This window comes from Tamandua tetradactyla, chromosome 8 (assembly GCF_023851605.1).
Source record: "Tamandua tetradactyla isolate mTamTet1 chromosome 8, mTamTet1.pri, whole genome shotgun sequence".
NCBI classification, from domain to species: Eukaryota; Metazoa; Chordata; class Mammalia; order Pilosa; family Myrmecophagidae; genus Tamandua; species Tamandua tetradactyla.
The window spans coordinates 3455081-3480499 of NC_135334.1; the positions used below are offsets into that span (position 1 = coordinate 3455081).

At 41.0% G+C, this 25419-nt stretch overlaps 1 protein-coding gene across 1 annotated transcript in view; it reads left to right on the forward strand.

Moving 5' to 3' along the window:
* Positions 1 to 25419, forward strand: part of OPCML (opioid binding protein/cell adhesion molecule like) — a 540756-nt gene that overhangs the window by 267062 nt on the left and 248275 nt on the right. The window contains exon 2 of the mRNA XM_077112406.1: positions 12767 to 12999. Coding sequence (XP_076968521.1) covers positions 12767 to 12999 — 233 coding nt within the window. The remainder of the gene's footprint in view (positions 1 to 12766; positions 13000 to 25419) is intronic.

Consider the following 25419-nt stretch of genomic DNA (forward strand, 5'->3'; position numbering starts at 1 on the left):
TGTCTCTTAAGAGAATTGGATTATTTTCTCTGGAGCTCCTTACCTCCTGTGGAAAACCTCACCCAACCCATCTTTATTCATTCACCTGTGATCCTATCACCATTACTCCATTGTTCTCATCTTCAGCACTTACAGTGTTCATTTGACTCCAGGCCAGGTGAGAATGAAATGTTCTCAATATCTGGTTCTTCAAGATTGAGGGTGGTCCTATTTATACAATGAAGCTGACTACAACAAGGACACAACTTCAGCTTTCGAGGCCTGCAGGCCCACTGAATTCTCTTTCAGGTGTGCACAATTGTATTGATTGATCTCTCAATTATGTATTTTTAGAAATACAGCACTTTACTAACCAGGGGTCATCAATCTAGAAACCAGCCCATCAACCATTGTGTCAACACTGTGAAAGAATCTGATAAAAATACAAAGTTAAAGTTTTCTTGATGACTTTAGCCGTAGAGGGAAATGAAATCTTACTGAAAAACTCCACACAGGTCAAGCACAAAATACTTCTGAAAAGTTTTCTAAAAAGAAAATCTGATTAGAAGTGAAAGAATCTAAGGACAGACTAGAAAAGCAATGGCTCAATTAATTTAAAGAGATAACACTAAAAATGTAAATCTGAAAGTATTTCTGACTTTTTAGTCAACAGAATAAACCTGGCCTAAATTTGGCTGAAACAATCCTAGCTCAAAATCCATTCTTTGTAGATTTGAAGATACAGGAGAAGGCTTCAAAACTCCTTGGAAAATGATGAGCAAATGGATCCAGTATTCAACTTAAATGTAAGCTGAGATAATTGAAGTTGATTTACATTTGTCCAAATGAGTCAATGGAGCTCTCTGGCAAAAGAAATAGAGCAGGACAGTTTAAAGAATGTCAGGGGCAATTCTGGTCCTTGTAAATGCTCAGCCTCACTGAGTGAGTCCTCATAATAACACTGAATAACTCTGTGAGGCAAATATGTTCATCCCACTTTACAGAAGGGGAAATGGAGGTTCTGAGAGGTTAAGTAAAATGCCTATCCTATGGTGCTCATTTAGCAAGTGGCAGGGCCACGTCTGCGTGATGCTAAGCCCACCACAATATACTACTTCTTCTTTTTTCCTTTTTTTTTGGGGGGGGCAGCATGGGCAGACATCAGAAATTGAACTTGGGTCTCCAGCATGATAGGCAGGAGTTCTGCCACTGAGCCACTGTCACACTGCCCAATATACTACTTGGAAATGCTCAATTCATATGTGTCATCAAAGCTCAGAAAGAACTCCCACCTCCCATCATCTTCTCTGTGATGTTAAGATCCACTTAGATGGGCCAACTAATCTCTGTTAGTTGACCCCTCATTGACATTGGCTACTACATTCACACATCTCACTACCCATGGGTTTCTTTTATTCCAGCTCATTTGTTCAAGGATCTCATCAAGAATTCCAATGCATTGAACCCACTGCTTTCCCCTAATCCATCAGCATCTCCTATCTTCACTCCTCTTACTCAATTATTTCTCAATTCTTTGAATCCCTGGAGTCTTCTCTCTTGCTCACCTGGTACTCTCCAACACTGGATGAACAAACCTTCCACATTCTCTATGCCTGTTCCTGAGCAGCTGAAAGTTGTTGGAGACTATCCTCAAAACTGGTAGAGTGTTGTCAGTACAAATCCATGGCCATCACTTACAAATGTGACCTCTATTCTACCTCACAGTTCCCTCACAATTTTGCTCTCATTCTCTGCAACAGCTAATTCCCTTTTTCTTGCTTCCTTTATTTTCTCTCCTCTACTCCTCCATTTACCTTTCATTGATAACTTTGCCATCTAATCTGAAGACATTAGAGACCATCGTTTGTTGCCTTCCTTGCTTTCCTTAGCCAAATCCAGAAGCCTACTGTGTTTCTCTTGTTCTTTTCTCACTTCTGATACAAAGAAGACCATTCCTTCATGTCTCTTATATCCTCTGCTTTGTCACCTTCACTGTGACTTTTCTCAGTGAGTTATCTCCTTTTTCCCACATCATCAGACATTCCCATTCAATAAGATCTTTCTCATCAGTGTATATTCATCTACGGGATCATAAGACAGTAGAAATCTTGTCCTAGTCACTACTGAATTTCTAATGCCTCAGATTAGCCATCACACCTTGCTACACAAAATGTGGTCCCCAAGACATCAGCTCATTAGGGAGCTTGTCAGAAAGGCAGTCCCCACCCAGACGTTGGGAATCAGAATCTGCAGTTTAACAAGATGCACAGGCCATTTGTGGGCACATTAAAGTTGGAAAAGCACTGGCCTACACCCAGGAGGTACACAGTAAATGTCTGCAAAATGAATGAATGAATTCCTAAGAGTTTCTAATAGTGAAAAATCAATCTAATCTATGAACTTCTGGAGAGCATAGTGCCCTCTATCTCCATTTTTCTCCCCACATTTGGTGCCAAACTTCTTGAAAGTGTAGAAACATTATTATTAACATCTCACTCCTCCTTAAGGATTCATTTCTTAATCCCCCTTTTTTGGTTTCCACTCCTGGCTTAAGCTACTTAACCACCCTGGCTTAGCTGTCTAACCACCCTGGCTTAACCCCTCTTGTCAATCAAGTTAAAAGGGATACAATGGTCCCTTTACTTATCCCTCTGCCTCTTTGCCCTGTTATGACCCATTTTCCAAAGAGAGCACAATATATTCTCTGGGAGAAGATGCTCAGACCATGACGTACCTGTCTGGAGATGTATTCAGGGCCGCCCCATCACGCCTGCAGACATTGACGATGGAGGTGGGTACCTCCTCAACCTCATGCGTCGGGTCTGCTTTCTCATCCTCCTTTCTGGCGCCATTCTGGCTGCTATTCTGCTGCACCCAACTCCTTGTCTGAGTCTCTATTGGCTCTGGCGCCCTCACATCTCCCCTGGACTCCGTCTTCTGTGCCCTCTGGAACCACGACATTTGCATGATGCTCTTTCTTGTTTTTTACCCTTAGAAAAAAATTATTTACTTTTCCAAAGTGACCTGTCTCCAGACTGCACGTCTAAGTAGGCCTTTCCCACCCGACCCCCTGTTTATGCCTATGCTACCCATCATCATGGTACAGTCGTTATTAGATATGAGCGTCTGTACAGTTCTTTATTGTCTAATGACCTCACCAAAACGAAAGCTCCTTAAAGGAAAAGCCAATGGCTCTGCTCAACTCGCGTCTTATTCTTAGGGCCTAGCAGTCAGTGTGGGACTTAGATGCCTAATACATGCCTGTTCAATGAATGGGTGAATTTACAATGGTAATGATAGTTTGCAGTTTTTATAACATCCATGAATGCAGCAGGGTGTCTTTTAATGCTTTTGCATGCTATCCTTTGCCAAGGACCTTAAGAATCTTGAAGGCAAGTATCATCTCTTATGATGGCTTTGTTGCTGTTTTATGTTGTTCTTGCCTCTCTCCCCTTAGGAAACAAAGTTATCTTCCTACACACCTTTTGGATCTACAGTGTAACTTGAAAGCTGGGAAGAAGCTGGGTCAATCATTGTATTCAGAGAACTTCCTCTTCCTTTCTGCCTACCCTTTCTTCCCTTAATCGTGTTTAACTAACCCTACGCTTTACCTTCTGTTACCAACATAGGAATTCTCCTCTTTCCAACCACAGCAGTGTGGTTTAATTCCTCTCTTGGACTTCTAAGCGATTTCCACTTTGCTGATCCATCTTTCCACATCCATCACTCCCTTCATTTTCCTTCATTGTTTCAGAGGCTCTGTTCAGAAGCAGTTCCAGCCTGAGCATCCCGTGGGCTGTGAGGTGTGTAGAGTTGTCTCTGTATTCAGGCAGCGCCCTCACTGCTCTTGTGGGAGCGGAAGTTCCCCTTGCCTGCTTCAGGACACCATGAGCACTTTTCTGATGGACTCATATATCACCGGTCATGGCTGAAACCACAGCACATCATCATCTGAGAGCTGATTTTCTGCCTCAAATGACACCATTTTCGGGACGCATCACACCTTCCTTGGTTTTGTTTCAAGTACTCTGTTTCCTTCAGAGCACTTACCCTAAGGTATTTATCTAAGTTTTCTCTGGATATACATCTCACCTGCCCACCCCAAAATACACACAAACATGTAAATAATATGTGTGCACATGCACACACATGCAAACACACAGAGAGAAACACACATACATACACGTATATATACATGTGCACACATTCATACACCTTCACACACAAATACACACATAAACACACCCGCATGTGCACACACACACTTCCTCCCTGTGTATTAATGTCATTTCCCACTCAAGCTAGTGTTAGTGAAGTGCCACCTTCCAATTAAGCATCATCAGCAGAAGTAGTGCAGATGTGATATAGTCGATTCCCTTGCTCTGCTGAAACATTTTGTACTAGACCCTCTCTGAGCAACTTTCAGTCCTCACCACTATTCTGCAGAGGCTCTCTGAAATGTATGTTCTAAACCAATACTTTTTCAGAACAGATTAGCTCTTGTAGAGTTATTGCTTGTGTTGAATTTCCAACTATCTGAATCATAAAATATTCACTTTTGTCATGCAGGGTGCTTGTTGATGCTTTAAAGTTGGCTCTATTTGTAACTCAGGAAATAACTGAGTTGTTAAAACCTCCCAGGAGGACAGCTTTGTGCAATTTAGAATACTTTGGGAATTGGTCTAAAAATATTTCATTTTGGCTTACCTTTTCTCCTTTTCTTTTAAAAATGTATTTCTTACTGGTCTCGGAATTTTCTAAAGATCTTCTTCCTCCCATTTTTCCACTGTCATTATTAACATATTTTGGTACATAGCAGCACTACTACTAATTTCTTAACCGAAATTGAATTAACTCTCAATTTATGAAAAAATGGAAATGATAAAAAAAGAAAAAAAGCAATAAGTTAATATAAGGGGTGCATCAGAAAAAGATATTCTAAGAAACACATTGTGAGGCTTGCCCACTCAACCCCATCATGTCTACCAGCACTTCCTAAGTTGAGGGCTCAATGGGCAGCCGTTCACAGGGATAAAACTTTTATTTTATTCTTATATACATTTATAAATGCCATAAGTTTATACCCTGGTAAGACTCCAAATTCTAAAATTACAAATTATGCACATATATAACCAATGAAATCTAAATTAACAGCATTACTTCAGTGGAACAGACGATGTTTTATTGAAGTTACATTTCAAGCTGCAATGTGATTATTTGGCCTTAATTGCTGGAAGACAATTACATTGCTATGGGATGACTGAATTTTCCTTCCACATCAGTTTATTCCAACTCTTGCAAACCTTCCTTCCTGCAGCATATCCCGGCATCATTCAGCCTTCATTGGCAGGAATGCCTGGTAAATCTACCTCTGTGTTTTTCTCATTAGCTTGAGACAATGAAAGAAATACCTTTAGATGCCAATGTGACAATAAATGCAGATGCAAATCTGAACCTCTTTATAGAAGGGTCCCTCCTTATACAGTGGTTATATCTAGAATATGTGTATATTCTAATTTTCCAGATTATTATGGAAATGAAAGCATTTACTTTAAATATACATGTAGAGAAGCCTTGGACTCTGAATATGTATTTTTTTGTTGTGTATATGTGTGTACGTGTACGTCAGAGGTACTCATGATAGAGTGTATAAAAACCAGAGGGGCTCCTGTTTCTGTAGTATTTATAGCCTATCAAATAATTACATACATATTTAATTTAACTAATGTATCTTCTATGAAGAGGCCAATATCTTCGATATTAACATTATACTACAGAGACAATGGAAGTTGAGAATGATAAGTCTGTCTTAGAGATTAAAGTATATTTGCCACTGTCTACTCATTAAGGCAGAGAAGTATGTCACATATTTTAGGTATTTTCTCAGTGTCAAAGGTAGAAATATAAAGAGATATTCTAGCTAACTCTCAGTTTCCCCAAGTTTTAATGACTGATTCTTTGAACTCGTATATTATTGTTATGGATAGAGGAGGCTGGCTGAAAAGACTTGCTGTCTTGCTAACCAGATTATCGAAATGTGTCTTCTGAGATCAGTGTATATAGGTGGTATGTAACTTTTACTTTTTGGTTAATTTGATTATGACTTTCAGACATGTATCTTACTGCATTCACATTTAGAGGCATAAACACTTCCACACTTAGCAGGCAGGCCACAGAGGACATTTCCTGACCACTGTGTGAAAAACATGCCCCCAGTTCCCAGGTCACTTTCCTTTCATTACCATGCTTTATTTGTCACCACGCTTACTATCTAAAATTAATATATGCACTTATATATTTTCTTTGTCTCCCAATAGATATACCTTCATGGGATGTAAGCTTTATCTGGCCTTTCCCTGTTTTCTCAGCACCAAGAAATTTGTCCTGAATACATTAGGTACTCATATGAGTACCTGTTGAATGAATGAACTATCATTGCACTTGTATTCTTTTGCATTTGCAGAAGCAAACAATAAAACTAAAGAACATAAAAAACACAAAGCTGGCCAACTTCACATATCAAGAAGAATGTATTATTTTGATTTTGATTAAATTTCCAATCTGTCTCTTGTCTGGTTTCCTTATGACAGTGGTTCTCCAAGTGTGGTCCCCAGACAGCAATGTTGGCATCACCTGAGAGTTTGTTAGCTATGTAATTCTCAGGCCCCACCCCAGAGCTGTTAAAACCAAAGCTCTTGGGGTGTGTGGGGGGTGGGGCACAGCAATCTGTGTTTTAAAAACTTTTCTAGATGGGTAAGATAACCATTTAAATTTGGAAAACTGCTGCTTTAAGGAATGAATTTCTCCGAACTTTCCTCCCCACCCCCCAATAAACAAAACAACCCTGTATCTTATTCCACCTCCCATACTCAGTGGCTTTCCAATTAGATACTTTGTCTTTCTGATCCTACCAGATGTCTGACCTTCAATGTCTTTCCTGATTTTTACCTCCTCTTCCTCTCCTCATACCAGGCAGTGTAAGGATGTGCAAAATTCACTTTGAAACATCTTTCCTTTCTCTGAAACTATTTTACTGCTTATAAATAAAAGGAATAAGTGCCATAAATTTAAGATAAACTGATAACACCTACCGGCCTTATTACTTAGATTATCAAGCCATAAGCACTTTCTTTTTAAGAATGGAAAGGCCACAGCCATTACATATAGGAGCTCTGGGCTGGGCTGCCTAAATTCAACCTGAGCTCTGCACTGATACATACCAACTCTGGCTTCAAGAGAGTTACTGAAACTTTTCTCAGTTTTCTCTTCTGTAAAATGTGGATGATAATGGAACATATCTTAAAGGGGAGTTATGAGGATTAATGATTTCATATATATAAAGATCTTGCAACTGGGCCTGACACATAAGAAGCACTATATAATTTTAGACACTACTCGTAATGTGTTCTATTTTATTGAGGACTAAAAGGTAGTTTGCTTGGAAGTGTAAGAATTGCAAATGCCTAAAAGAGTTTTGAAGAGATCAGAAAATTCTTACTAACCTTTCTCAATTTTCCATTTGGGTTTTCCTTATTTGAGATAAGAACCCCCCCCCATTCATTCCTTGTTAATGGGGGGCCCAGCCATTTCAATAAACAACAGGGAAGGAACCCAGGTTTGGAAAAAACACTTAAGCATGCTTTCAAATCTTTCCCAAGTTCTTTTTTTTCCCCTGCTGTTCAGAAGACAGTGGAAGAGCCCCAAGACAATAGAAGGGAACAAGAAACCATGAAACTATACTTTCTTGTGAAGAACCTTGTCAGGATGAGGAAAACAATTTCTCTAGGCCAACACCATGGTTCCACTAAGTTTCTTTATCATTAGTAGATTGTAGGAACTGTAAAAAATTTGTGAACCATCTCTCTCTTCCCCTTTCAGAGGGGGAGCTTTTCTCCAGCTACCCCTCTCCACTGGGGTTAGAGAGGGGTCCAATCATCATGCTGGCTTAAGAGCAGGTTACTTGGAATATTTGTATACCAGAAGGACACAAGACTTTCCAGGAGATGGGTGCAAGGGCTCTGAGAATAGGATCTGGCTCTGGTGGAAAAAAACTATATTTGAGCCCAGAAGTGTAGATTTCAGTTGAAATGCTTCAAGGTCTGTTGCTACTGGACCCTATAGAAATTAGAACAGCTTTCTGCCTGCATGTGATAATTTTAAGGGCATGCATTGTAAGATACTCAAATTTCCTATACTTGACCTGCTTGAGAAAGTGCCTAAAGTTAAATTGTAAATCTGATTCTGCTTTCTTACTGCTTTCACTTTACAAAAAAAAATGAAAATCCACACCTTCAGGAATACCCAGGAGACAGTGAGTTTGCTGAAGAGACAATTACCTTTACTATCTTTGTCACTTCCATCAACACAATGTGATCAAACAGAGCATGGTCCTTAAGGGAGAAAACCACAAAAGTAACATAGAAGAATACTGAAATCAATGGCAAATTATTGCATCAGCAATCAATCCATGGCACAGCCAAGGCCTTTACTACTTTACATTTAGAACTCAGAAGTAAGGGACTTTTTTTTTCCTGACAGAGAGCAGTATGAGTTGGCATATTAAAATAAACAGTATTGAGATTTTTCCCACCTTTTTGAGTACAGTGAGCTAAGCAAGGTGCTTCTAAGTGAAAGAGTAACATATCTTTCATGGTCATTTGATAAGACCTGCTAAAACATTAAGGCATACTTTCCAGATATTGATAAATTGAATGAATCTTATACTGGGTTACAGACCCCTTTGCAAGTCAGATATTTTCCAATTCATTGCTTTTGACAAAGTTGAAGGAGGAACTAATTGAGTTGTCAGCTGTGAGATCATTAAAATAATTTTCAAAGATATACTACCATGTGAGTTTTGGCATATATCTTGGAAAAGATTCAAAGAATTGAGTGACACTGCTTTACAAAATTTTCATTTAATCTCTTTGCTTATGTGGGTAAGTTTCCTCTAAAAGTGAAAATATGGATAGAATTCATCCTGAACACTATTTCATTCTAGCAGTAAGTGATATTTATCTATGGTATAATGATGAAAAAAAATGACTCATCCATCTTATTAAGAGCCAGATTTCCCATAAAAGTTTACTTTTTATGTTTAATTATCACTTAACAAAATGTGAAATGTATTTATGTTGTTTTATCAGTTTTAGGCTTGTAATGATAACTCAGCTGAAAAGAATATATTATTATATAGAACTTTATGGTCACAGAACATAAAATAAGTTTGCATTCAATACCTAAACATATTTTGCTGCCAAGAAATATGATGGGTGATCAATAAAAGATTTTGAAGCATAAAATATTATTTTGGGATAAAATCCTGCAGAGGGCAAATAACAGAAATATGAGTTCAAGTTAAAAGAACAAACAATGTATATTTATGATTTTTAGAGAAGAGCTTGTTCATGGATTTTTAAAATAGATAATCATGAGTGTCTAATCACTATGGTATTTACATTTCATTGAATATATATAAAGGAATATTGTGACAATTTTATTTCAAAATGTGAATATTTTCTGCAGGCTGAAACTGCATCATTTACATCTATAATTTAAATTAAAATTTTTATGTCAACTTAAAAATGTGCAGTGGTGTACGTAATTGTCCACAGTGTAAGCAAGAATGTTTGTTTGCCCTTAGCCAACCAGGTTGGTATAATTCCAGGGGCCAGAAGACCCCCTGCACTTTGGAAAATTCACCATCCACTCCCAAGCATACTGATGCCTGGGATTCTACCACTAGAACTTCATTTTTTGGAGTTGTTCAAAGAGGGACTTGATCTTTGTGAAAGCACAGTTGTCATCAGAAAATGCTGCACAGTAACCCTGATAATGCACTTAGAACTGAGAACAAATGAATGAACTTATCATAAGCTTTTCCTAAGAATTGATTTTGAAAGTGGGGAGCAGGGAGAGGACCCTTCAGAAGGGGAGTGGAAAATTGTCATGAAAGGAAGGAAAAGCCAGGGTCTCCGAATGTGGAGGAAACAACGTGAGATTGAATTTTCCTTCTATCAGTGACAAAGCTTGCGAAACTGGGAAAGAATCATTCAATGGTACCTAAATTATAAGGTCCAAATAGTGACTGCAGTTGGGCCCCAGAAACTCACTTCACTCATCCTAGACTTGTCTAGAAATATATGCAGTGTATTTTTTTTAACAACAGACTTACTATGCACCTTAGTTTCATCTTTGGAGTCCCTTTTAGGCAATGAATAAGCTCAAGTCTACTTGGGAAGGTTGTCTCTGTCTACTAAAACTGTTTTAGGGAGGGCAAGAACTATGTGCGTCTGGAAAAAAAAAGGCTTAAGGAAAAAAGAAAATGGACTGTGATATATTAATATACCATAAGTGTTATGTAGTTGTTAAACATAATTTAAGAGATATAGCAACATAAATTTGAAGGAAGTTCCACCAAGTATTCTGAAATAAGAATATTAAGATGCTATCTTTGTATCTGTTCTGCAAATCTGAAATTATTCCCAAAGAAAAAAAGTTTGTTTGAAAAGTTAAGCACACTTTCTAGAAGAAGCCGTGTTTATCCTAGTAGATATACTTAGTTTCCAGTGAAGTTGGGGGTGTTCTTGGGGGGAGGGGCTATGAATCCTGCATGCACTACATTATCCAGGGGTTCCTCCGACCTTTTGCATTAATCTTATAGCTAATGCCCTAAAGCAAGTTGGGGGAGCAGACAGAAATTATTTATTTAAAAAAAATAAAGAGCACGACAGAGATCAAGCCTGTTCACATGCATACGTGTGTATATGCACGTGTGTGTACAGTGTCTAGAGTTATTAAATATTTGGAAATACAGTACAGAAGAAGTACAGGGTGATGAGAACAGGTTACCTGGCCAGGGGCATGGAGCAGATGCAGAACCTGGATAATGCAAAGAATGGTGATGGTGAGGAGAAGGCAAAGGAAAGAAGGAAGGAAGGGGGAGGGAGGGAGGTAAGAAGGGAGGGAGGGAGGGAGGGAGGAAAGAAAAAAGGAAAGAAGGAAGGAATATTCAGCATCTATGATAAAGTCTCAATTGTGCAAACTGTAGTAAATATGTGTACATATGACTCGAGAACTTACAAATGCAGACAGAACTGAATCTTTAACAACAGGTGTACAAGGATGTCCATGGTTAAGTAGGGGAAAAAACTTGTATAGAAATATTGGAGTTTGATTTTTTTTCCCAGGTAAAACCAAATCAACAAAAGCTTTGTTTACGGGAATATATATTTGTAGGGAGTAAGATATGGATTGAGAAGTAACAGGCTACTCCCAAGCCAGTGACCTCCGGGCAGGGCGTTGGGTGTAGAAGGATGAGCCTAGCCTTTGTGTACCATTGGATTATATCCCATCTGAAAATGCTTATTTTTACTTTTCTAATTTGAAAAACAGCAGATAAAGTAACTTAAGAAAACTCTTCCTGCCATCTTGTGAAAGCATCTAATGGACCCCACTCATACACCACATCAGTGCTGCCCACACCTGCTGAGTAGCACCTGCAGAATAACACCTGAATAGGTCATCATAGACCTCTGTAACTGGAGACTAGGACTATTTCTGTTACTTCATCCCTGGGGAGACCACCTGGCTACCTGTGACTTTCCCCTCAGAGGAGGAGCCGGTGCTCTGGTGTATGTCTGTTCCACCACCAGACCCTTGATCTCTCAGGCCAAATCAAAGTGGTCACTTGGTCAATGTGTCTACCCCTTGGAAGTGTCTCCCATGCCCTTGTCTCTCCTGAGCCCTGTCAGATGTGTCTCTGTTGTTTGGGGAGGTGGTAAGTTCTGGCAGTTCTTCTTGCCAAGAGTCCACAGTTCACTTCCTCTTCAGGAGGCTCACCTCCCCTCTCTGCTGGTCCTACTGAGGCAAGTCGGATCAGTTGTGATCTCACGTGCTCTTATGCCATCATCAAAACTCAGCTCCCCATGCCTCACTGAAGACCGGGTGGGGACACTGGGTTTAAATGCACCCTTCAAAGTAAACCCTTATTGGATTCCTTCTCTTCATGTTTCCATTCCCATATTCTAAGTTTCTGGGCTCATGTGCAAATGTTCTTTCTGAATGGAGGGCACGATGGTTTGTGCATAGGCTCGATAACCTATCAGTCGTACACAACAAGAAGCCAATTCCATTTGTGTTTATTGTGGGGGGTGGAGAGAGAAGGTAGAAGGGTGGGGCATGGATTAGAGCTTTACCTTGATAACCGCAGTGGTATCAGCCACACAGTGCTCTCTTAACAGGAGTAGGAAAAGAGCGTATGAATGAGGATGAGGCTTTGCTGACAATTTGTTTTTTCCCTCTCCTGAAATATTAAGAAGTAGTCATGATATCCTCAAGGTGATTATCAACATGAGAGAAGACTGGAAGCAAATATGTTCAATTTTTGATTAGTTACAGTGTTTGCTTTGTGGATTATCGGTGACCTAATTGAAATATAGAACAACTTTTGCTTTCCTGTACCCCCCAGGGCCACTTCTCCCCAAAGTCGGTAAATGAGCTCAAGAAATATGAACTAATTTTCACCTGAGCCTAAGGGAAAAATAAAATGGAAAGCAAATATACAGCAAGGATACTCACATATATGTCCCTAAATCAAATAGAAATGATTTTGTCTCATCAGTTATTTGGAATGATCCAGGTCACATTCACCCTATATTTAGGACATTTCATCAATAATAGATCGTCCTCTTTTGACAATGGGTTATGTTTTTATTATTTACTACTGAAGACTGGCAGCTTCACTGACATCTCCCTCTGTCTCTCCCCCCGCTCCCCTTGCTCACAGGTGTAGCATAGATGACCGGGTCACCCGGGTGGCCTGGCTGAACCGCAGCACCATCCTCTATGCTGGGAATGACAAGTGGTCCATAGACCCTCGTGTGATCATCCTGGTCAACACACCGACCCAGTACAGCATCATGATCCAAAATGTGGATGTATATGACGAAGGTCCTTACACCTGCTCTGTACAGACAGACAATCATCCCAAAACTTCTAGGGTCCACCTCATTGTGCAAGGTGAGTCACAATGGGTCAGGGGCATTGTGTACTTGTTGGTGGTGGAGGGGGGAAGAGGGATCTCAGTCTTTTCTTTTATTCATATATGGAGACACAAAAAGCCACTTTCCTTGACTGAATCCAGAGATTGGATGTAGGTCCTGAATTCCTTCCCATCTGATGGGCTCTAAATGAAGGACTGAACATTTTCACAGAGTTTTTCCATTTTATCTCTAGACCTTCTGTTCCGATGGCTAAGCCACTTGGCAAATACTGGTTGAACTTTCTCAAAGCAACTTTGTAGGATATATTCAAGAATAGATATGGTGCTACTCTCAATGTCTTTTATTATATTTCAGAGGCTTGCTTCACAGTAAAAAGTTGGTGATATTGATGCAAACCAGTGTGACCCATGGCTGTTTTTGTATAGTTGATGGATGTGCTTTATCCAGAAGGTATTCAGAAGTGCTGTTTAGACTGGCACTGTTGGAAGTGTTTACGGACGCTCCTGTCCCATGATGGAGCCAGGATCCATAAGGAATTTTAGTGAAAATGATATTTCATGTTCTACTTTGGAAATAAATCTATAGAATAAAACAAGAAAGGTTATGGAAATCCTAGCATCCTCCTCCATTCTCCTTTCAAAAAATCTAAATCAGTATGACCCAGACATAGTACCAAGAATGCATATTTTGACCTCTCACCATTCTCACCTCTGTCCATACGAGAGTGCCCATATAGCCTCTTATATGTGTTCTCAGTAAATCTGCTGCTTGCATTATAAAAAAAGAATGCAAATTTAAAAATTATTAGTTAATGAATGTATTCATTGTTTTAATCAGAGAAGTTGTAGGCTTAAGGAAAAATCATGCAGAAAATGAAAAGTCCCCATATACCCCCGAATTATTAAGTGTACCTTGTGGTTCATTTGTTACAACTGATGGAGGAATGTTGTCTTACTTATACTATTAAGTATAGTCCTTGGTTTACACTATATTTAACTGTTTGTAAGTGCAATCCTATTTTTTTAAAATTTTTATTCTTGTAACATGTATACAACCTAAAAGTTACCGTTAAAACCATATTCAAAATATGGTTTTATAATCCAGTGCCATTAATTACATTCACAATGTTATGCACAATGTTATGCGACCATCACACTATCCATTACCAAAAGTTTTCCGTCATTCCAAATGCAAACTCAATTTAAGCATCAGCTTCCTATTCTCTACCCTAACCCCAGACCCTGGTAACCTATATTCCAGTTTCTACCTCTATGAATTTGCTTATTTCAAATCAGTATGATCTTATAATATTTGTCCTTTTGTGTCTGGCTTATTTCACTCAACATGTCTTCAAGGTTCATCCACATTGTTGCATGTATCTGAAGTTCATTCCTTTTTACAGCTGAATAATATTCCATTGTTATGTATAAACCACATTTTGTTCATCCATTCAGAGGCTGATGGTTACTTGGGTTGCTTCCATTGTTTGACAATTGCAAGTAATGCTACTGTGAACATCAGTGTGCAAATGTCTATTCAGGTCCCTACTTTCAATCTTTTGGGGTATATACCTTGAAGTGGGATTGCCTTATGGGACTGAGATATATAAACACTTCCAGCAGTGCCAGGCTAAACAGCACTCCCAAATACCTTCTGGATAAAGCACATCCAACAACTGTACAAAAATAGCCATTGATCACATTGGTTTTCATCAATATCACCAAGTTTTTACTTTGAAGAAAACCTCTGATATATAATAAAAGACACTGAAAGTAGCACTGTATCTGTTCTTGAATATATCTTGCAATTACCTCTTCTGGACATTTCATACAATAGAATGATACAATATATGAACTTTCCAACTTAATACAACTTTTTGAGGTTCATTCATTTTGTGGCATGCACCAGAATTTCATTCATTTTTATGGTTGAATAATATTCCCTTGTATGGATATGATGAATTTGTTTATCCATTCATTGCTGATGTACAATTGGGTTGTTTCCAATATTTGTCTATTGCAAGCAGTGTTGCTATAAACCTTGATGTATTTGCTTGAGTACTTGTTTTTCATTATATTTGGTATATACTACCTGTTTTATATATATGAATTTATTCATTTCATTTCATTACATAGGGAGTGTCTGAGTAGGCGTTACTGTCTATTCATGCTTTGGTCATGTATACAGTTCAGGATAGCCATTTTTCTCTTTTGGCTGGTCTTTGCTAGCATAACATTCAGTTCTCTGCCCAGGAGGCTTGCAGATGAGGGACTTTGCTCTTGTTAAGGAAGCCATATAGAATGGTATGTGCTGTTCCAGAGAGCTATCTGCTGTAACTTCTGCTTCCCAGCAGTCCAGGTGCTGCCATACTTCTGGGCACCTTATCTTCTCCCTTCTGCCTTAGAACACTCCTCCCACCCTCACCTGCTTTCAGGTGCCTACATCAGTCCACCCTATGACAGATACCTACATGCTCTACTGTTTTCCATCCTCCATACCTGTTCCACCCAGGGGCCACCTGGAGGTAGACCACTGTCACTGTCTGATGCCCACCCCTCCCTCAACCCCTGAGGATGGTAGAGGTGCTGGGTGAGATCCGTCATCTAAGATGGGCTGGCATGTCTGCTGAAGGTTCCAGAGGATGTAAAATATAAGAAGCATGACTTCCCACTCCCCCACCTGCCACCTGGGCTTGGTTCTAGAGGAGATGACAATTTTCAACATGGGGAGTGGTGCCTCAGTGGCACTTTCACAGCCTTGATGGCACAGTTGTCTCTGAATTAAAGAAATGCAACACTGAAATAAACAAAGAACCACCAGGTGCTGTACAGAAACAGACTCAAACAGAACAAGGCAGTGACTTTTCAGGAAATGAGGCAGACTGTGTATGCATGCCAATGTCAACATAGACAACAAAGAACTTCAAATGTGGAGCTTCTGGGGATCCTGTTCTTCAGAATCCAGTTTGAGCTATTCCTTGGGGTGGGCATGGAAGCCTGGGGTGGTTCCCTGGGGGCCTTACAGCATTGGGGTCAGAAAGTGTCTGACTGAATCTTCAATTCTGGAGGAACAGGGACGGAGGATGTGGGAGGGGGGAAACTTCTGTAAGAACCTTTGGCAGATTGGGCTTTATATTTCCTGAGAGGTTAAAGAAAAGGGACTCCAGGGGCTGTATTCTCTACTGTTTTGGTTAGCAATGGGGTGACTTGCTCCTTCTTTAGAAACAGCTGAAGTTCCAGTGGGTGGAAGCAGGGTCCCCACCACTCATTTTGAAAGAAGCCCGAGAGTCCTCCTTCTTCCCAGCAGCTATTGGCTTTTGTCCAGTCCATAGATTAATTTTTCAGAGTTAGTGTTAGTTCAGGTTAGATAAAGATAATGAAAGTTTCCTAATCCTCTTAAAGAAGATTTATCTGACTGAGTAGAAAGCTTTTGGAATACAATAAGGCATGTATAAAACTGAGGCCTAATCTTTCCTTTAATTTCACACTGCTGATGGGTATTGATTTTGCAATGAGAAAAACTGAAAAATGTCCGAGCTGCAACATGTCTGATTTTTTTTAAAAGTTGTTTATTTATCTTCCATCCGTTTGAGAATGTTAGTATCTCATTACCTCTGCCAGCCAGGTGCTGTTATAGAAGGGAGAGAATTCCCTGAGGCATCCCCACCCTGTTGTCCTCTGCTCCTGCAGCGTGAGGAGCTGAAAGACGCTCTCTCATTACCCCCAGAGCCTATTCTGGACTGCTTTGTAAGGTGATCTCTGCCGCCTAGCTGATAGAATTAATTTCCAAGACCCCCGTTTTGGAGAAGAAACTGTCTTCATTAAAATATTATCACTGAAAGGAGAGGTACATCACGGCTACTTAGCGGATCATTTCAAGGCACCGCGTGAGGGTGTGTGATTGTGTGATCTAGACAGTGTCCTGGGTGTGAGGTTAATTCAGGGCCAGGGATATTGGCACTGTAGGATGTGATTAGTCACGGCCAGAAAAATCAACCTGACAACAATGTCCAAGAAGTGAGAAGAAGCTGGAAGGACAAAGACAGGTGTGAGGCTTTTCCTATCCCCTCAAAGGAATGAGGAGACAGACTGTGGATAGAACTGTAGAAATGGAGACGACAAGTCCATGGGAAATGCAAAGGAGAGATACTAATGTCTCAAAAGAGGACAGGCAACAAGGATAACACCCATGGTTCTGAGTTTGGGGAAAAACAGTAGGCATTACGGAGTTAAGATCAGGTACCACTGGGAATGGGAATTCTTAGGCTTGTGAGCTTTAGGAATAAATAATATACAGACATGACAGCACAGAACCGGGGAGAAAGGGTAACTTAAGACTATGTCGTAGTTTGCCAGGACTGCTGTGAGAAGTACTGCGGACTATTTGGCTTAAACAACAGAATTTATGTACAGAATTAACAGAACTCTATTAGAAAGAATTCATTGCTGCACAGTTCTGGAGGCTAGACATCCAAAAGGAAGGTGTCGGCAGGGCCGTGCTCTCTCTGAAGTCTATAGGTTCTGAGTGGCAAACCGTGATGTGCCTTGGCTGGTGGTATAACACAATCTCCCCCATCTGAAACAAGCTGCCCTCTCTCTGTTGGACTCCTACTCACTGTGTCCAAATTTCTTTTCTTTATAAGAACACTGATCATATTAGGTTAGAGTCTGCCCTAATCTAGTTTGGCTTTGTCTTAACTAATAGCACCTTCAAAAATCCTGTTTCCTAATAAGGTCACATTCACAGGACTGGGGTTTAGAAGTCAAACATCTCTCTTGGGGGCCACAATTCAATCCGTAATAGGCCAGAAAGGGTCCATTTGAGATTCAGCACAGCTTTACTAGCTTGAGAGTAGGTAAATTTTCTGAGATTAACTATTTATAGGGCACAGCAGGGGGCATAATTTATTTATATCTATTCCCAGCACTTAGCACAGTATCCACCGACACTCAGCAAATGTTTGTTACAAGAACGGAAGAACAAACTGATGCAGCAACTGAAATGGCATTCAAAGGCAGCAGTCACACGGTCTCCGTCAGCCTGTAGGGTGGATATGAGTCCAACGTTGTCCAGACGTCTTGGAGCGGACATTTATTGGGAAGCATTCTCTGGGGGGAAGATGGGCTTCAATGTGAGAAGCTGGGAGATGTGTTAAAACAGGGTTAAAATGAGTTCCACACATTTGCTTAGCACTTTACAGAGACAGTTTCACTGAACCCAACAGCAAACCCTGTGAGGCAGCAGCACCAGGATGGTGTCTCCACTCTGCATAGCAGATGAGGGCAACCCAGGGAGGTAAAGACATTAACTCCACGATCTGTGCCTTCCCAGCACCCCTCACCACCCCAACATGGTGACACCCAGGGCAGAGGTCATTTCTCTGATTCAGATCAATGGTAAATTTCCAGGTTATTCTTTTTTTAATTATTATTTTTCTTTTTTTTTCCTGCTTAATGATACTGCATTGTACCAGCAGAAACTGAAGACAAAGCTCAAGAAAGAAAATTAGCGGTAGGAGTGGGACATCAAAGCTATAATAAATGGTGTAGAGAGGCTGAGAAAGAGGCAGAGAGGAAGATAATTAATTTACTAGTAGCTCATCCCTTAAGGGATAGACATTTTAAATGTTACCACTTTCCCCTATGTAAGTACTTAAAACTCCAGCCCCTTTGAGAATGCAGTATCTAATTGCCATCCTAATTTGTCATTAACCCCTTCTGCATTCTGAGACTGTCAGATCTATTGGCCTATGTGGATATTTGTGGTGTTAGGGAAAGAAGGAGTAGGGAGATCCCATGATTCTTTGTTTCTTGAATGAGGAGATTCTCTATTTGTGGTTGTGGCTAGTTCAGAAATCTGTTTACTCCCAAGAGGTTCCTTTCATGGAATGAACTCCTTTTGCTAAGCCCAAGCTTTTGCAGGAAATGATGAATTATGTTAATTTTTCACATGTCAGAATCCATGTCAAGCGTGCACAGTTTCTATAAATGCAAGACTTTCTTTTAGCCTGGAGTCAGCTCAGGTGAGACTGAAGTTTAGTTTAGCTGATAGAGAGGCTTTGACTTTGAGAGTCTGACTTCCCAGACAGCAACAGTCCTAGATTTTCTGAGCGCCTGGCAGCATCTGTGTTAGATACATTATATACGCATCTCATACCCAGCTGAACTTCTCTCTCAGGGACTCTACAAAATCTGGATAATTTTCTCATTTTACAAATAAAGAAACTGAGGCTCCGAAAGATCTAACATCTTGCCCACGTATGACGAAACTACTAAATGTTTAAAACTCCCTTCAGTGGATGTATTTGTTGGAGTTAAGCTTTTGGTTGAGAAAAAGCTATAAAATGCAAACAGTTGACAAAGCATTTTACCTGAATTATCTCTCCTGTTTACCATTCACAAAAGCCCAGAAAGACAGAATAGTCACTACTTTTCAAGGCTAAAATTTAAAATTCTGTCAATCTGAAGTGATTTGTCCAAGTTAAACCAGCAAATGGCAAAACACTTAACTCAAGTGTTTTTACTCTGCATTCAATGTTATTTTGTCCACCATACCATGGTGCCAAGTAAATGGACAGGTAAGCAAGGTTCTGAGGCATTGTGGAGAAGGTGGATACCAAGGAGGCAGTTACTGGGCGTGGGGTTGGGCCAAGGTAGGGTGGGGGCCAGGAGTCACGTGCAGGGCTAGGCTCCTGGGGACTCAGGCCAGAGGGGCAGACAGACAGGGCACCTGTTTGCCAAGGTCTTAACCTGTTCTGACTTCCTTTGTATTCAGCTTCTTTGTTTCAGTTCTCTCCCCCTCTTCTCCCAAATATTAGTCATTTAAATTAACATGTGTAATTGTGGGCCTAAAGAAAAGCAGGCAGTCAACCTGAAATGCATTTAATTTATTCTGCCTCTATTTTAAATTATAATCACACTTGTTCTTCGGAGAGGCAGGGTGTAAGGGTGGAAAACAGAATTACTGAGTATCCAAAAACTCGCTCCCCAGATTGAGTGAGGCTTCAAATATACAGAGGTGTGTCATGGGGGGGGCATTCTCTTCCTAGGATTTGTATCCTGATGTTCAGAATATAGTTCGATATAGTGGTTTTATTTAAATAAATGCATATACGCTTTAAACCTATGGATTTAATTATTTTGCATTTGAAACAAGAATCCATAAAGGATTCTATAAGCCTCAACAGACAGGGAAAGGGGTGTTAGAACTTCTCTCGGCCTCATTTTCTTTACTTAGAAATGAGATGGGTTGAGCTGATGATGAAATCATCTCTGGGTATCATATTGCAGGATGCTCTAACGCCATTTCTCTGGCTGCCCATATTTTCTACCTATCTTCCAATGAAGTGGCAATCAGAAGCTTTGGTCTTACATTCTTAAATGCTGATAGTTTATTCATAGCCTTTAGGATTTGAGGTCCTCTTGATAACCCCACTAATTAACACTGACCCACATTAGGGGAGGCGCCCTCCTTGGTTGGAGAGAGTAGAAAAGAAAGGACACCCTTCCCTAACCTGTCTCACCCCCATATTTTTAATCTCCAAGACTCACATCAAACCAAATTATACAGATTAACATTTTAAATTTGCGGATCAGGGTAAACTCAGAAGCAGCTGGCACATAAAAGGACCAAGGATGATGTTCTGGTCGTTACGACGCCCTCTACACCGAGCTCAAGAAGGTGCGTCCGGAGCCCCTTCCTCACCCCCACCCCCACCCCCACCCGAAAGACTTCCTCCCCAGTGGGCAGACAGCCCTCCACAGGAAGGGCTCCTACAAGAAAACTCCTACTGGACGGCCTCCCCTCAAGGGTTCTCCCCACAAGAAGGATACCCACCTCTGCTGGAAAGACCCCCCAACAAGAAGGGCTTCCCCCAAGGGACATAGCTCACAGGAAGGACTCTCACGCTAGGACTCCACCCACAGGAAGGACCCTCCGCCAGGAGGATCCTTACGGAAACCCCTCCCGCCAGAAGGGTTCCCCAGGAAGACCCCTCCCACCGGAAGGATTCCCCAGGAAGGTCCCTCCCACCAGAAGGGTTCCCCGGGAAGACCCCTCCCACCGGAAAGATTCCCCAGGAAGGCCCCTCCCACCGGAAGGGTTCCCCGGGAAGACCCCTCCCACCGGAAGGGTTCCCCAGGAAGACCCCTCCCACTGGAAGGATTCCCCAGGAAGGTCCCTCCCACCAGAAGGGTTCCCCGGGAAGACCCCTCCCACCGGAAGGGTTCCCCGGGAAGACGCCTCCCACTGGAAAGATTCCCCAGGAAGACCCCTCCCACTGGAAAGATTCCCCGGGAAGGCCCCTCCCACCGGAAGGGTTCCCCGGGAAGACGCCTCCCACGGGAAGGGTTCCCCGGGAAGACGCCTCCCACGGGAAAGATTCCCCGGGAAGACCCTTCCCACTGGAAAGATTCCCCAGGAAGGCCCCTCCCACCGGAAGGGTTCCCCAGGAAGACTCCTCCCACCGGAAGGATTCCCCAGGAAGACCCCTCCCACTGGAAAGATTCCCCAGGAAGGCCCCTCCCACCGGAAGGGTTCCCCGGGAAGACGCCTCCCACCGGAAGGGTTCCCCGGGAAGACGCCTCCCACCGGAAAGATTCCCCGGGAAGGCCCCTCCCACCGGAAGGATTCCCCGGGAAGACTCCTCCCACCGGAAGGACAGCCCCTGGAGAGCCCCGTGCCTGGCTCACCCTTTCTGCCCTGGAGTTGGAAGAGAGCCCCACCCATCCACGCTCCGGTTGGCTATCCTAGCAGTTTGTTACTCTCTGCATCTGCTTCCTCACGTGGTCTGAATGGAGCTGATGTTCATGGATGCCGGATCTCCGTTTTGAGGAGAATGGTATCCCCATTATCAGCTCTCTTTTCCCAATATTGTGAGAAACTATGGGGCTGTTTCGTGCTCTAAGGAACTAAGCCCACAGATACACTAAAATGCTCATGTGCACACACACATGCATGCATTCATCCTCACGAAGACACACAGGCACACACATAGACCAACACACACAGACACAAACCCACCCACACATAGACACGTACATACCAACACGCTGGATGCATGCACATATGTACATACATACACACACTGAGACACACTCACACATTCTTTTGCCCGTGCACAGTCATTCCCACAAATTTGCAGATTTGATGCCCACTTCTTTTGTGGCCTCTGGAATTCCATCCCACCTTCTCTTAAATATGTACATTTTACCTCCCTTTAGAAGAGGTGAGAAGGGAAGCATGTCCGATTCCTCCTGCAACACTTTAAATATATTACTTTTAAATATGAAGGTGGATTACAGATACTGTCACAGCTGAAGAAGGTTAGGTAGACCCTGTGTGCCCTTAAGGTGAAAAGTCCATTGGAGAGTCATGGCTCTGAGAGTGATTGGGCTGGTCGTGAGGCAAAGGTGGAAAGACTCTTCATCATGGTCCAAAAGGGCACTGCTGGACCTGGCTCTGGTTGGATGATGTGGACAGGAGCCAGAAAGGGAAGTGGCTGAGCCCAGGGCTGCCATCTGCCTCGTTTCCAGCAGACTTAAATAAACAGAGCTGTCATAAAGTCTGTTCTCAGAATCATCAGTGATGTGGGAGATGGAGGAAGAAACGAAATGCCATTTCTGTTCTGCCCAGTGTGTATTGAGACTTTGGCTCATTTCCTAAGAGACTGGTTGCCTGAGAGCTTTAGCGAGTATAAAGGGATCTTTTCTGCCACACCCAATTTCTGTGGGCAAAGGAGCAATGACACTCCAAGAAGGGTATATTAGTAAAAGTCGATAAATTCCCTAATAGATTAAAATTCATTGTGAACCTCATATAGTCAGGATCCCACATAACATTTTAAACATCAATGCACAGGAAATGAGTCATGGTTTAGCTTAAGGTTCAACTCTTGAATTCAGAATAATAATATTTTCCTATATGCGGCATATCTACACGTACAGTCCAAACTGCATTTGTGCTCCTAATTGACGAGTTTTAATCTCAAACATAGTATCTTGCTGACTGTGACTGTTGTTTAGTATTTATACCTTATTCATAAAGGTATAAAAAGGGCTTTGATTATTCTCCATTAATAATTTTCCTCTATGGATAGAGAAATTGAACAGAAGAACCAAAGATTTATTTTCTTAATAATTATGAATCACAGTGCAGTTCTTAGGATGGAACTCATTCTATAGAAATTTCCCAATTGTATGTTCCAATTAACCCCAGAGGGGGAAATCATTGTCCTAATTCTTTGAATGAGGGAACTGAGGCATGAAGAGCCTAAGGAACTTGTCCTAAGTCAGCAGTGGGTAAATGCAGAGTCGTGATTTGAGCTCAGGTCAGTCTAAAATACAAGCCCGTTCTTGGTTCCAATGCTGAATTTCCTTTAGATTCCCCTTTTTACCAAGCAGAGAAGGCAGACTGGCAGTTCATGTACAATATGCATGCTTTCCTTGTCAGGTTATCTCCATCATCCAAAGCAGTTCATTCTGCTATCTTTGCAGCCTCCTTAACCCTTACCTCTCTTTTAAAAAATTCACTTCAATTTTACTGAAGGCAGTATTAAGTACTGCCTTCTTGGTGTTATATCAACCTATGACATTGGCTTCTAAATCTGTATTTCCCATTCTTAATTTTCTTCTCTAATTCCAGTTGTCTATTTCTGCTTCTTTCATGAACTTCTCAGTTGGGTATTTCATAGGAGTCTGAATTTATCCTCTTCACCCCAAAGCCTGTTCTTCTTTTAATCCACATTTCTATTCATGGAAGCATTGTCCTTATAAAAGAACTTGGTATAAGCTTTGATTCTTCTTTTTCTTTTTTGCCCTTAAATCAAAGCAAATGTCATGTCCAATAAAGTGCCTCTCTTCTTTTCTGTTCTTACAATGACTTCCATCATCGCGCACTCTTCCTTTCCATGACTTATCACAGTTTAATCCTAACTGATCACCCAATCTTCAATCTCACCCTTCTTATAAGTCATTTTCACAATATTGTCTAAATATTCCTGTTACACACATCTGCTTATGGCACTCCCCATTCATAATATTTCAGTGATTCCCTGTTGGCTATAAAAGAGTCAAAATCTCTTAGATTATTAAATCATCATTCCTAAGTGCTACATGATCTAGGTCTGAAACTACTTTTTCATTTTTATTTCCTATTTCTCCATCTTTACATGGTATGGAAGGTAGCCCAATTTTTCCTTGTGCATTCACACATACCAAGATCTTTGCTCTTCTCCATGTCTCACACAGTTCCATTTGTCTTGAATGTTCTTCTTGTCTCTGGATATCCACATCCAACAGATCTTCTAGAGCAGCACTGGCCCATAGAACTTCTGGTGACGATGGAAATGTTCCATATTTGTAGGGTCCAACATGGTAATGACTAGTCACAAGGGGCTATGGAGATCTTAAGATTTGACTCGTATGATTGAATAATTGATGTTTTAGTTTTACTTAATTTAATTAAAAATAGCCACACGTGGATAGTGGCTACTATATTAGACAGCCCAGTTTTAGAAGTTAGCTCAAATTCCCAAAGACTTCTCTCAACATCTCAGCTGAAATAATCATCTGTTCTTTGGAATGCCAATGTTACTTTATCTGCACTTCCTTATTATGCCTATAACTTTTTGTTTCATATTACAGCTACTGGTAGATCTAACTCTTTTCCTTCCATAGATTATAATTTCCTTGAGAACAAGAGCCAGGCTGGCTCCTGAATTTTCTATATAAGTACAAGTTGGGAACTGCAATATGAATTGTCATTATCCTATCATTAGCTGTTTGACAAATTTAGATTGAATTGTTATCAACCCATAAAAATAAGGACATTTCTTACTGATGCTATTATTAATATTTTATGAAAGATTGAGAAAAGTATCAGTTACTCTTACGAGAGAATAAAGGGTGGCTTTACTGGAGGTTACTGGAGGGCCCATCATGAAGGAAGATCTCCACTTCAGTGAATTTCCTTTGTCCCCCCTATGCCTAGCACTGTACACACCAAAACATATCTGTCTGATAATGAAGTTATTAGTGAAACCTTCTTTAAAAGTCCATAATTTAGAGCTTCTGGGGAAAGTTTCTGACACAGTCCATTTCCCTTAGTGGTGTTGGAAATCACACCCAACAAGATGCCCAGACGCAGCCCTGGCAGGCAGTGCTGGAAGTGCATGCACCCAGTCTGCCGCAATCAACTTAATCTGTTGGGTTATGTACTGTGATTGGCTGGCAAGCAGACATTAATGACCAGTTAGCAACTGTGTTCAGGTCAATTAATTTATATTTGTATTTTGCAAAGTAAAAGTTGCCCTGTTAGATTATTGATTCTTTGTCCCTGTATTCAATTTGTTTTTAATTGCACCATTGCTGGGCCAAGTCCTCCCTCCTGGCACACTGGAAATAAATCTGCCACCATCTCAACAATCAACAATAAATGT